The 12,959-nt window shown below is 43.6% G+C and overlaps 2 protein-coding genes across 2 annotated transcripts in view; one reads left to right on the top strand and one right to left on the bottom strand.

Moving 5' to 3' along the window:
• AASDHPPT (aminoadipate-semialdehyde dehydrogenase-phosphopantetheinyl transferase) overlaps window positions 1-6,637 on the bottom strand; it is a 26,221-nt gene extending 19,584 nt beyond the window's left edge. Inside the window, exons 1-2 of the mRNA XM_081099646.1 lie at window positions 5,817-6,637; window positions 3,748-3,973 (exon numbers count right to left, since the gene is read on the bottom strand). Of these exons, the coding sequence (XP_080955772.1) occupies window positions 3,748-3,973; window positions 5,817-5,960 (370 nt within the window). The 5' untranslated portion in view covers window positions 5,961-6,637. The remainder of the gene's footprint in view (window positions 1-3,747; window positions 3,974-5,816) is intronic.
• KBTBD3 (kelch repeat and BTB domain containing 3) overlaps window positions 6,355-12,959 on the top strand; it is a 22,584-nt gene continuing 15,979 nt past the window's right edge. Inside the window, exons 1-2 of the mRNA XM_081099645.1 lie at window positions 6,355-6,394; window positions 6,634-6,786. The gene's annotated coding sequence lies outside the window, so the exon portion shown is untranslated. The remainder of the gene's footprint in view (window positions 6,395-6,633; window positions 6,787-12,959) is intronic.

Genomic DNA, 12,959 nt, shown 5'->3' on the forward strand with positions numbered 1-12,959 from the left:
ACTTATTTCACTGAGCATGATACTCTCCAGGTCCCTCCATGCTGTCTCAAAGGGCAAGAGATTCTTCTTTTTTACTGCTGCATAGTCTTCCATGGCACCAGTTTTTTTATCCACTCATCTACTGATGGGCACTTGGTCTGTTTCCAGATCTTAGCTATTGTAAACTGTGCTATGAACTTAGGGGTGCATTCTTTGCAATTGGTACTTCAGGTTTCTTAGGATATATTCCTAGAAGTGAGATCACTGGGTCAAACAGTATGGAAAACATACTGTTTTCCATAATTGTTGCACCAGTCTTTATTCCCACCAGCAGTGTACTAGGATTCCCTTTTCTCCACATCCTCACCAGCACTTGTTTGTTCATTTTTGATGACAGCCATTCTGACAGGTGTGAGGTAATATCTCACTGTGGTTTAAATTTACATTTCTCTGATGATTAGTGACTTTGAGAATATATAAGGAACTCATACAACTTTAAAAAAGGAAGGAAGACAGTATTTTTGAAGTAGGGTTGGAAATCCACAGATGCAGAGTTGACTGTATGCATTTGTCTATACCATTTTATGTAAGGGAATTGAGCACCTGCAGATTCTGGTATCCACAAGGGTTCCTAGAACCAGTGCCCAGCAGATATTGAGGGAAGACTGTAGTTAAGTCTTTGGGGAGTCCAAAGTTAGACAAAGATTTTCAACTGCATGGGAATTCAGTGCTCCTGAGCCCGGTGTTTGTTCAAGGGTCAACTGAACTTACATCTTAGACTATATTTTCTCCTGCCCTGCCACAGAAGCAATGGGAGAACTGGGAGGAGGTGGAGGGAAGTGATCTGCACCTAGTAGATATAGCTAATGAGACAAGGAAAGACTCCACAAGTTCCTACATGTTTCCCTGCAGACAAAATAAGAGTCATGAAAATGAGTCTTTCAAATACAAATGATGCCCACAAAGATTGACTCCATCTCCAGAGGTGACAATCTAATAACATGTCCAGTACAAACTACAATGCACTCAAGGCTGTCCTAAATGTTACCCTCCATCATTTAGTAACTTTTGGGAATGTCCCTTAGCTCAATTTCATTCCTTATTCTGATAAGCAGTGGGATTCAAATGATTCTCCAATGAAATAAACCACTGTCTGCTACCCACCCTCACTGAGAAATAATGTCCATCACTGTTATCACTAGTGGAAATTACTGACATGATAACAATACTAGTGACACTGGAAAGTATCACTTGTCTTATGATTTACTGGATATATCATAGCTTTTTGGCAATCAACCAGACAAAGAATAGGAAAAGGCATGGATACTATGCTTAGTCAAATAAGATAATAAAAGTTGGGGGTAAAAAAAAAGTATTAATATAATAATCAGGAAACTAGACCTTCAATATAATGCTCAGTTATCATCCTATCATTTACTAAAAGTTTCAGTGAGTAATTATCTGTTTATTTAGTGTTGATCAAAGCCAACATTATCCATCAAGGCAACTGGTAATAAAATCTGTGTCTTACAGTAAAGCATAATTTCCAGGCAGATATCAACCTGATGAGCCAACCTTTCTATGTAATTAAGCTGACTGCACTCTGAGGAGCAATGGCCTCTCTGGTAATTTCTGACTTTAGGAAAAGTTCATAAAGGGACAAAAGAACATTATGAAGGCTTAAGGGCTCATTCCAAATCCTCTACAGCAGTGGTTCTTTCAGAATAAGCATTTTATGACACTGCTGAAAAACAGATCCTCTCCTGAGAAAAATTCACACAAAATGTGGCAAATAATTTCAGTAGGTTAAAATAAAATGACTTGATGCTTATCCTGGGTCTCAGGTCAAGAATCCCTGTCATTGCTAGCAGAGCCTCTTGCTGAGCAAAGTTAACAATAGAGTTGTAATAGAAAGGTTTTATGATCAAGTCAGAGAACAAGTAGCTGGTGGGAAAATTCAAGGTAAAGACAATTACAGCAAAAGTGAGAGGTGAGATTCACAGCCATACTCTGAATGAAACCTTACTATAGCAGCACATTTGACAAATATTTATTGGGCATTATTATAACCTAGGTAGGGTGCTACGAGATGTGATAGTGAACGAACTCAGAGGTAGCTAACATAGTTCCTGCTCTCATGTGGCTTATTAGAACTGGGGGAATGGCAATCAATCATCCTGATAAATAATTATGAACAGATGTAATACCAGAATGCAGGAAATACATTTTATAAGAGAGCCTACAACGAAAAAACCTAGCTTAGATTAAAAGTTCGCCAAACCGGTTTGGCTCAGTGGACGGAGCGTCTGCCTGCGGACTGAAAGGTCCCAGGTTCGATTCCGGTCAAGGGCACGTACCTCGGTTGCAGGCACATCCCCAGTAGGAGATGTGCAGGAGGCGGCTGGTCGATGTTTCTCTCTCATCGATGTTTCTAACTCTCTATCCCTCTCCCTTCCTCTCTGTAAAAAATCAATAAAATATATTTAAAAAATAAAAAAATAAAAGTTCACAAAGGCTTTCCTAAAGACTGAGGTGAAAGGTAACCAGTCAATAAGTTATCTACACAGAAATTGGGGTGGGGGATAAAGTTAATACAAATCTTCCAGACCCAGGAAAACATAAGCAAAGATTCTGAGGTAGTGTGGAGATGAAGAAGTTGCACTATGAAATAAGAAAGATGTTTCTATTAATAGCTTTCTTCTTTGCTACTTATCTTTTGATAAAAATAACAGTATATCCATTTTAGGGTGGTTGGGACAATTAAATCAGAGAATATATGCAAAGCACTTAGTAAAATGCCTTGGCACACAATAAGTGCTAAATGTTAATGATGATAAAAATTATAGCTAAGAGAACCTGTGTTCTATAAAATTCCCTGGGCATATTCAACTCACAACAAATGTTAGCAGTTCCTACATCCACCAATTACAAATTTTTAAGGCAAAATATAAGCAAGTTAAATATTTTAATAATTGCTTGCTCTTCATTTTTACTTATATAAATGTGCTACAAAGAGTTGTAGATATAGCATAAACACATGTTAACTTTTCTAAGAACTACAATATACTTTATCATTGAGATTACCTTTTAAACAAACCAAACAATTTACTGATTAATTTTGAGATATCTTTAAGTGAAACAAAGTTCTTATAATTATTGTTTTTAATAGAACGCCACTAAAAATTAACTCAAGCCCAGTTCGAGTTAACATCATTTAAATAAGATAAGAGCTATTGAAAAACTTTACACATTTAAGACTTCTAAAATAGTTTCAAATTTAGTCTTTCTTAAGCTGAGGTATAGTTCAAAAATCTTTACATTTCACTTTGCCTCTGGCAGAACATTATATGGAGAATATATTCTTTTTTAAAAATACATTTTTATTGATTTCAGAGAGGAAGGGAGAGGGAGAGAGAGATAAGAAACATCAATGATGAGAGAGAATCATCCATCGGTTGCCTCCTGCAACCCCTGCATAAGCCCTGACTGGGAATGGAACCATGACCTACCTCCTGGTTCAAAGGTCCATGCCCAACCACGGAGCCACGCAGGCCAGGAGAGAATCTATTCTTTATGTAGAAGTTCATTAATATTCTAAGTAATATACCCTTTTTATATATATGCTGTCTCAGATATACTACCTTTGAGTATTGAGCATATTTTTCCTAAATTTAAGTATGTAAATTACATCTCCTGGCCTGATTACTCAATAGGTATGAATGGAGACAAGGAGATACAAACTCTTGCACTACAAAAATTCAACATTACCTGGAAAACTAGTTTTCATTATATCAATTCCAACCTGTAGCTCAGGTTCAGCAGCAAGTACAGCATAGTCCCCTTGATGAGAGATGTTAAAGTTGAAATTGGGGTAAGGATTCAATGAGTCTTTTGCAAGAACTGGTTTTCCTTTTGCAGTTCTTTGCAAACGAATATTATTCCAAGGGATATTCAATTTCTCTGTAATTAATTTCCTTATCATCAGACGACCAGCCTGTTAAGAAAATAAAACATAAATATTTGGTATGTGTAAGTACATTGCCTGTAATATACAAAGTATGTTTCTGTGGTTTCTAAAATATTTTTTAGGGTTTTAAAACATACATTGCATTAAGATTTAAGCAATGCGTAAGAAGATAGGAGAAAAAGTTAGTCCCTCCTTAGCAATTCTCTCCCTTCAACAGGTAAGCAATATTAACAAGTAGGCATCCTTCCAGTCTTTTTTCTAAGTACCCAAATATAAGTTCATGGGCATATGATTTTGCTATCTATCTACACATATGTGATCCTACCCTATGTAGTATTCTACCGTGTATAATCTTTTTAACTCGTGCTGGGGATTATTCCGTATCTGTCCATATCCATCTGTTCTGTGCACTTTTAACTATAGCATAGTGTTTCACAGTACCAAGGAAGTATAAATAGATTGACTTACTCCATTATTGGACATTTTAGGTTGCCTCTAGTCTTGCTATTACAAAAAACTCCCCAGTGAGTAACGACTCCTGTTGTACATACATCTCTGTGCATATGTGCAAGCATGTCTAGATCCTACACACCAGCGACTTCCAAATGGTGTGATGCAAGAATTTTTAAAACATGAAATACCAGACTGGTCAGGGGCACTGACCTCTTTTCCCTTACATTGTCAAATTATAAAATGACAACAGCCAACACAACAACAGCCACAGGTGTGAACGAATCAAAACGATACCTATTTTTGGTCAGATTGTAAAAAAAAAAAAATTGTATTTTTTGGTGTACCACAGAATTTCAGATGTTTATGTGTGCCACATGAAAAAGGTTGAAAATCGCTGCTATATACCCATCACTCATTTTCAACAATTGGCTATGCATGATCTACCTTTTGTCACATACACGCCCCCTCCTCCTCTCCCCCACCTCCACCTAATACTTAAGAAATTACTATAATCACACATAAATACCCAGGGGTATAACAAAGTATACAATATTTTGTAAGATAGCTTTCATTGTTGTTTTTTGTGGGGGTTTTTTTTGCTTCAATCTAACGAGTTTTAGATACTGCAATACTTTGAATTTCACAATGTCTTACAACTGAAAAAAAAAAGAGTATAAAAATATTCACCCATATACCTTCAAAAGATTAATGAATTAGGCCAGATTTCAAGTGAAAAGGCGTTTCAACATAGGAGCAATTTCAAGAAACGACTGTTTCTGGAGGGATGGCCATTACAGGCTGCTTCAAACTGCGCTACACAGAAATAATTTTGAAGTCCAATTTTCCATTTGTTGCTTAAAAATACGTAACTAAAGTAAACTTCTATTTCAGACGCTGTGTTCCAAGCTATGTGGTCAGGAAGGTAGCCACGGGGCCGCATCCTCCGGGGGCTCCCGCTTCGCGGGCGCAGGAGGCCGGTCTGGGCCTCGTCCGGCTCCCCGGGGCGCAAAGATAAACGCAGTCGCACCGCCAGTGTTTTGGGGGCCTCTCACGTGCAGGGTGCCCTCGGGGAGCGGTGGGACATTCCACAGGCAGGCGCCCAAGCAAAAAAAAATTAAAAAGGTAAAAACAGAAATACAAAAGCATTCATTGCGAGGAAAGAAATGCAAGTCCCACGCAGGCCTTCCCTACACCTTCTCGCGGTTTCGCAGGGTCCCCGTTTCCATGGCAACGTGGGAGGGGCTCACTTTTTGGCCGCGAGCGAGGCCTTCGAAGCGACTACAAAGGCCGCGGAGACCAGGCCGAGGCTCCGACTCGCAGCGCCCACGCTCCGCGCCCGGACCCGCCCCGCGTGTCCGCCGGCCCGCCTCCCCCAACAGCTGCGCCCTCGGCTCACAATCCCCAAGCCCCGCAGTACCATGGCTGCCTTGGCGTCCCGGGCGAAGACGAACTGGCCAATGCGCTCCTTCTCCTCGGGCTGGATCGACCGCACCGCCAGCAGCCACTCGGCGCGGCTCGGCAGCCACGTGCCGCAGGGGAAGGCCCAGCGCACGCCCTCCATCGCGGGCACCGAGCAGAACCGCCGGCCGGGCGGAGCCGGGAAGCATACGCTGGAAACGAGCCTCGCCGCCACCTCGGGCCTGGCGGCACGGACGCTGACCGGGCTCCAGCCCCTCTTCCCGGCGTCCGTGCGGAAGGGGCGGGGCGTCGCGTCGCGCAGGTCCTCGCGCACGCTCCCACCTTGACCCCTCACTGCCCCGCCCCCAGCGCCGCGGCGGGGCGGAGACAGAGACCCGCCCCTGCGCTCTGCGGCAGCGTGTGACGTCACGGGGCGGGGCTTCGGCGCGAGCGGAAGGCGGGACCAAGGCCAGGAGCCGGCGAGTGATGCCACTCACACTCGGGAAAGAGCTAACGGGACAGCGGCGCAAGCCAATCGCAGTCAGCCCTCCGGAGGCAGGGAGACCGGGGTGGAGACTTCGGATGCCGCGGTTGCAGGTGGGTGATCTCTGGGGTCGGACCGAGTGGGGTGATGGCGTCTTATTCCAGGAGACCCCCGGGGCCCACAGGAGAGAGGATCCCCCTGGCCACGGCTGCCTCTACCGCTCCTTCGCGTTCGGGAGAGGTTCCCGCGTCTGGGAAGGGACTGCCTGGTGCCGGTTGGACTCGCCTTCCTCCCCCAGCCCCCACCCCCTTGGTTGGACCCCTCCGCTCACCTAGGACTCTTCTGCCCCCAGGAGCCCAGTGGGGCCGAGGCTGCCCGCGAGCCCGAGCCGCTGGGCCGCTGTTGACCCTTTGTTCTCACCATCAAGTGACTCGGGCTGCTCTGCGATTGCCAAGCCTGGACCAAACCCCGGGGGAGAAAACAGGATTCCCTCGCTGAGGCACCGGTGGGTCCACGCGTCACAGGTCCTTGCTCTAAAAGCCGCGGAGCCGAGTTAAATAACTGCAGCAGCCCTTCCGAGCTGCTGTCTCTGCTCCGTTATTTTTGCTGATGTCTCTGCTCCCACAGTTGTTCCAGGTAGACTGTCGGTGACTCCTAGGACCGCCCTGGTGACCGAAGCCCCTCCCGGGGACGGGTCCAGGGGAAAGGTGATCTCTGCAGATGAATGCCAATGCCTGACTCTGGTTGGTTCCGTGCTACACACACGGTGGGATTCAGATGCTCTTCTTCCTCCGGTTGCCAAGAAACGCCAATAAAAGGCCAGCGATAGGAATGAACACAATCGTACTCTTTCACGCGGGTTGTGTTCTGTTTGCATCGATGCCTGTTTCCATTAGCTTTTCGTGGTATCATGAGCCCCCTTCAATACTTTGCAGATAAGTGGGCTTTTGAACACACACATACACAAGTGTGCAAAGAGCTGTAAAATGAATTCCTCTCTTGATATATGAGTTTACGATAAAAGTCCGTGGCAATGTGTGATATTTAAGGTCTGCTTACCATCTTGCAGAGTTTACAGTCTGGCAAAGCAGATAAGATAAGGCATGTACAAAAATGCTCCTGTAAGAAAAAATATAAAGATATGTAAAGTATAAGGCATTCTACTTACTAATACTTGTTTTAGTGCAGTGAAAGAGAGGACCTTGATTATAGTGGTCTCTGCTACCTGGAGGTGAAGAACTAGAGACTGTTTTTTGTTTTTATTGATTTCAGAGAGGAAGGGTGAGGGAGGGAGAGAGGTAGAAACATCAGTGATGAGAGAGAATCATTGATAGGCTGCCTCCTGCACACCCCCTACTGGGGACAGAATCCGAACCCCCGTACCTGTGCCCTTGGACGGAATCGAACCCAGGACCCTTCAATCCATAGGCCGATGCTCTATCCATTGAGCCAAACCAGCCAGGGCACTATAGATTGTTCATTAAAGAAGTTTTTCTCAATTAGGGTGTAACAAATGGGATGATAGCTAGAGGGGAATAAAAGGTCAAAGGATATAGTTTTGTTTGATGTTTATTTAAAGATGGAAGGTACTAACATGTGTACACTTACGGAAAATGTCCAGTAGAGTGGAAGAAATTGTTGATGTAACGTAAAGAGAGGTGTGTGTGTACCACTCTAAAGTTTATTCCAGAGTGCAGGACTTTGTATTGTTTTTGCTGCATTTGCAGTACCTTGGATAGAGCTTGCCACCATATTAGCTACTCCGTAAACTTTTTAAATTTGTTGAATAAATGAGTGACTTGGACTCGATTTCTCTTACCTTCTTAAAATTCATTCTTCAAACATCAGCCAGAACGATATTTAAAAATATAAATCAGGTTCTGTCACTGTTCATTTCAAAATCTTCTGTGATTCCAGTTGCACTTAGAATAAAATTTCAGGTTCTTGTGGCTTATGGGATCCTGCATGAGGTAGCACTGGCCTTCTGGAGTCCTATCTCACCTATCTCCTAGCTCTTGTTAACTATATCCCAGTGATGAAAGTGATAGGGGTGACTTATAATCTAATAGATAGGGCACCTGCATTAATCTGAGAAATAATCATTTTAAATCTTAGGACATATACTTATGTGAATAGGGGGTTAAGTTTTTTATATGTGAACTAGAGGTCCAGGGAAGGACATTTGTTTACTGGGGGAATTGGGGGGAGGAGGGGAAAGGGCAGGGGGAGATCCCAGCGCCCTTTCACAGTCCAGGAGCCCTCGGGGGATGTCAGCCCCGCTTCTGACTGATCGCATTGACCACCAGGGGGCAGCTCCTGCATTGAGCATCTGCCCCCTGGAGGTCAGTGCACGTCATAACGACCGGTCGTTGTGCTGGTCAGCTTATTTGCATATTACCCTTTTATTATATAGGAGGATAGGAGGGTAAGTTTTTCTTAAAGTTTCCTTTTCAAGGGCTGTGTGAGGTGATTAGGGAGGTTACTCAGCTGTGAATCCAGCAAGCAGAACCGATAAGCAGGGTCAGATGGACCCACCAAGAGCCAAAACATGATCTCATCAAATCATCTCGCCCCCTTGATGACTAGTTACAAAAGCTGACGTCTGCAGACCCCCAGCCTCACCTTATCCCCTTCCCCTTTATAATCCTGTCCCCTACACCTTGCTGTAAGACAGGATTTGATGCTTGTAAGCGCCTTGTTTTCTTGGGACCCTTTCCCACTTTAGGGCTTTATACACATTTTGTTCAGCAGCCCCTTACCTTCTCATCATTCAGGTGTCAACTTAAATGACACTTTTCTCAGACAGACTCTCTCTCCCTAATGTTGTAGTGGATGAAAACAAGGACCTGGGATCAGACTGTGAGTTTTCAAGCCAGCTCCCTATTTATGTGCTACATCATCTTGGGCAATTTAGTTAAATTCTCAAAGCTTCCTTTTCCCTGTGTATAAAATGGGGACAATAGTGGTTTAGAAGATTAAAGAGTATATAAAGTATGGACTACAGAGCCTGACACATAGTAACACTATGTAAGTGTTCACTGTTACCATTTTTATATGAAATTGAATACTTCCCCTCACAGTGTTCATTTTTATTTCCTTTTCTCAGGTGTTTCTTCACAGTATTTATAATAATTTATAATTTGTCAGTCTTTTTCACTAGATACTAAATACCAAGAAACCAGGGATCAAATCTGACTTTATTCTCCACTCGTAGCCTGGTGCACGAAATTCGTGCACATTAAAAGGGAATTAATTAGAGGAAATATTTTAGTATTGCTATTTGCCCTTTTTCTATAATAGAAGTGTCAGATATGAAAGAAAATTAGTAAAATGTATATGAAAATCTTCCTCCTGTCAGAGTCTGGGGCCTGCCGCGGGACCCAGAGTCAAGTCCCCGCCCACCCACATCTGCCTAAAAATCGCATGAGACCCAGACCTGGCCAGCCCCACCCCCATTAGGCGAGATGCAGACCCAGCCGGCCCCATCCCCGTTAAGCCCCACCAGATGAGGGGCACAGCCTCAGGTCCCCCGGTGCATGTCGGTGGGGGTGCAGCCTCAGGTCCCCTGGCCTGGGCCAGGGTGGGGGACATGCCTTGAGGTTCCCTGTCAAGCCCCGCCAGGCGGGGGGCACAGCCTGAGGTCTCCCGTCAAACCCTGCCAAGTGGGGGGGCACAGCCTGAGGTCCCCCATCAAGCCCTGCCAGGTGGGGGTGCGGCCTTAGGTCTCCTGGGCCAGGGTGGGGGGTGCACCTTGAGGTCCCCCGTCAAGCCCCGCTGGGCTGGGAGCACAGCCTGAGGTCCCCTGGCCTGGCGCCGGGGTGGGGGATGTGGCCTGAGGTCTCCCATCAAGCCCTGCCAGGTGGGGGGTGCGGCCTGAGGTGCCCCAGCCCAGCCCTGTGCAGGGGGCACAGCCTCAGGTCCCCTGGCATGGCGCCGGGGCAAAGGGCGCGGCCTGAGGTCCCCATCAAGCCCCGCTGGGCAGGGGGTGCGGCCTGAGGTCCTCTGATCCGGACTGGGGTCGGGGGATGCTTTGAAGTCCCCTGTCAAGCCCCACCGGGCAGGGGGCGTGGCCTGAAGTCCCTCCCTCCCCCCCACCCCCTGACCGGCCCGGCGCTACACAGCCTCAGATCCCTGCTGATCGCTTGTTCTGGCTCATTATGGGAACCCCACCTCCGCTGTGGGCACAGTCATCTTGTGTTACAGGAACCCTGCCTCTGCTGTGGGCACAGCCATCTTGTGATGGTGTGAGGATTAATTTGCATATTACCTCTTTATTATATAAGATACTATCTCTAGTGCCTAATTTGATACCTGGCAATGTAGTTAGCACTCTATAACAAATATGGAATAGAATAGGCCAGAAATCATGCTCTTTATTAAAACATCAGTGACCAAACTAATATCACTGGGGGGACCAATGAAATCAAAGTCCTTTTCTAAAAAAATTATGTATCCCCCTAGTACATATATAAAAAAATATATAAGCAAAATTAGTTGAGATGCTCTTAAAACTTCTTCACATTCAGAGTCTTTAACTCTTCTAATTCACTTTCTTGATGTCCATATTTTACCACATACCGTTCTCTGTTATGAACATTAATGATGTATCATTTCTTTTTTTTTAAAATATATTTTTATTGATTTTGTACAGAGAGGAAGGGAGAGGGATAGAGAGTTAGAAACATCGATCAGAGAGAAACATCGACCAGCTGCCTCCTGCACACCTACTGGGGATGTGCCCACAACCAAGGTACATGCCCTTGACCGGAATCGAACCTGGGACCCTTCAGTCCACAGGCTGACGCTCTATCCACTGAGCCAAACCGGTTTGGCAATGATGTATCATTTCTTAAATGAGTATCCATTATTATCTATCTCCAGTGTTTTCTTTAAGATGCTGATACCCATTCTTCACACTTGGAGGCATGTACACATAGTTACAAATATGATGACTGCTCCCTGAGCAAAAGTGATTTTAAGATACCTATCAATTTTAGATATGTTAAATGTGGGAAAAAGTGTCAAAATTAATGAAATATGATATTGAATTTGCAGAATGTTTGGAGGGGAAAAATGCCTTACAGATATTTTTCCCAGAATTAAAATAATGTTACTGGGTAAGTACATGCTATTACTGATTTTAATAATACATGATTTTTATTTGCATACCACTTGACAATATTTAATATTCATGATATCAATTAAGCATTACAATAGTACAGTGTGATTGGTGTGTCCACTTGGCAGATGGGCAAGCCAAACCCTCAGAGAGCCTCAATAGAAGTCACTAGTAACTGCTGAGCCATTTAGGACAGTGATGGTGAACCTATGACACGCGTGTCAGATGACATGCGAACTTATTTTTTTGGTTGATTTTTCTTTGTTAAATGGCATTTAAATATATAAAATAAATATCAAAAATATAAGTCTTTGTTTTACTATGGTTTCAAATATCAAAAAATTTCTATATGTGACACGGCACCAGATTTAAGTTAGGGTTTTTCAAAATGCTGACATGCCAAGCTCAAAAGGTTCGCCATCACTGATTTAGGACCTTTACTCAAACCAAATATAAGAAATAAAATTTTCAGCTTTTTTAGATTTGTCATTAGGATATACATGAAAGACTTTAACTTTTAGCAACTTTATACAAGTGAATAGCTACATATGAGATTTTATTTATTTGTTTTTTAGAGAGGAAGGGAGAGAGAGAGAGAGAAGCATCAATATGAGAGACGAGCATCTATAGGCTCCCCTACACGCCCTGACAGGGATCAAACCAGCAACTTAGGTATGTGCCCTGACTGGGAATTGAACCCACAACCTTTTGGCACATGGGGTGATGCTCCAACCAACTGAGCCACACAGGCCAGGGCTGTATGGGCTTTTTAAAATTAATATTCTCAAGATTTGTGCCACTACGCAAGAAATACAGTTTTTATCCTTTTGAAAGTTTCAGGTTTGGGTTCCTTTCAGCTGTTTTGTTTTACATTCAACTTCGTTTTTAAAAACTGAGGAACCACATATGGATACCAAAAAACAATGTTTTCTTTGCATTTTCTAAGTATTTTAAATTAGAACAAAACTGGGATATCAAAATAGTTTCTGAACTGAATTTATATTTTATTGTATTTTTCTTTCAATTTTTATTTTGAAACATTGCAGATACAGGAACTTATAAAGATAGTATAGAGTGATCACATGTATCCTTCACTCAGTTTCTTCAGTGGTTATAACTTTATAAATTATTGACCAAAATCAAAACCAGGAATTTGTTATTTGTACATATAGTTCTGTCGTTTTATCACATGTGTAGATAGATTCCTGTAACTACCACCACAATCAAGTTACGATTACTACAAAGGTCTTATGCCTACCTCACCCCCCACCCTCACCTTGTGCATACCCATCTCCTCATCTTCCTCAGTCACAGCTGAGGATTGCGAACCATAATCTCAATCCCTGGAAACCACTAATCTGTATTCCATGTCTCTAATTTTGTCATTTCAAGAATGTTATAGATATGGAATCATATGGTGTGCGACTTCTAGAGATTGACCTTTTTCACTCATCATAACGCCCTTAAAAGTCATCTAAGTCAGTGGTTCTCAACCTGTGGGTCGCGACCCCTTTGGGGGTCGAACAACCCTTTCACAGGGGTCGCCTAAGACCATCCTG

Source organism: Myotis nattereri (genome assembly GCF_964212035.1).
Source record: "Myotis nattereri genome assembly, chromosome: 9".
NCBI lineage: Eukaryota > Metazoa > Chordata > Mammalia > Chiroptera > Vespertilionidae > Myotis > Myotis nattereri.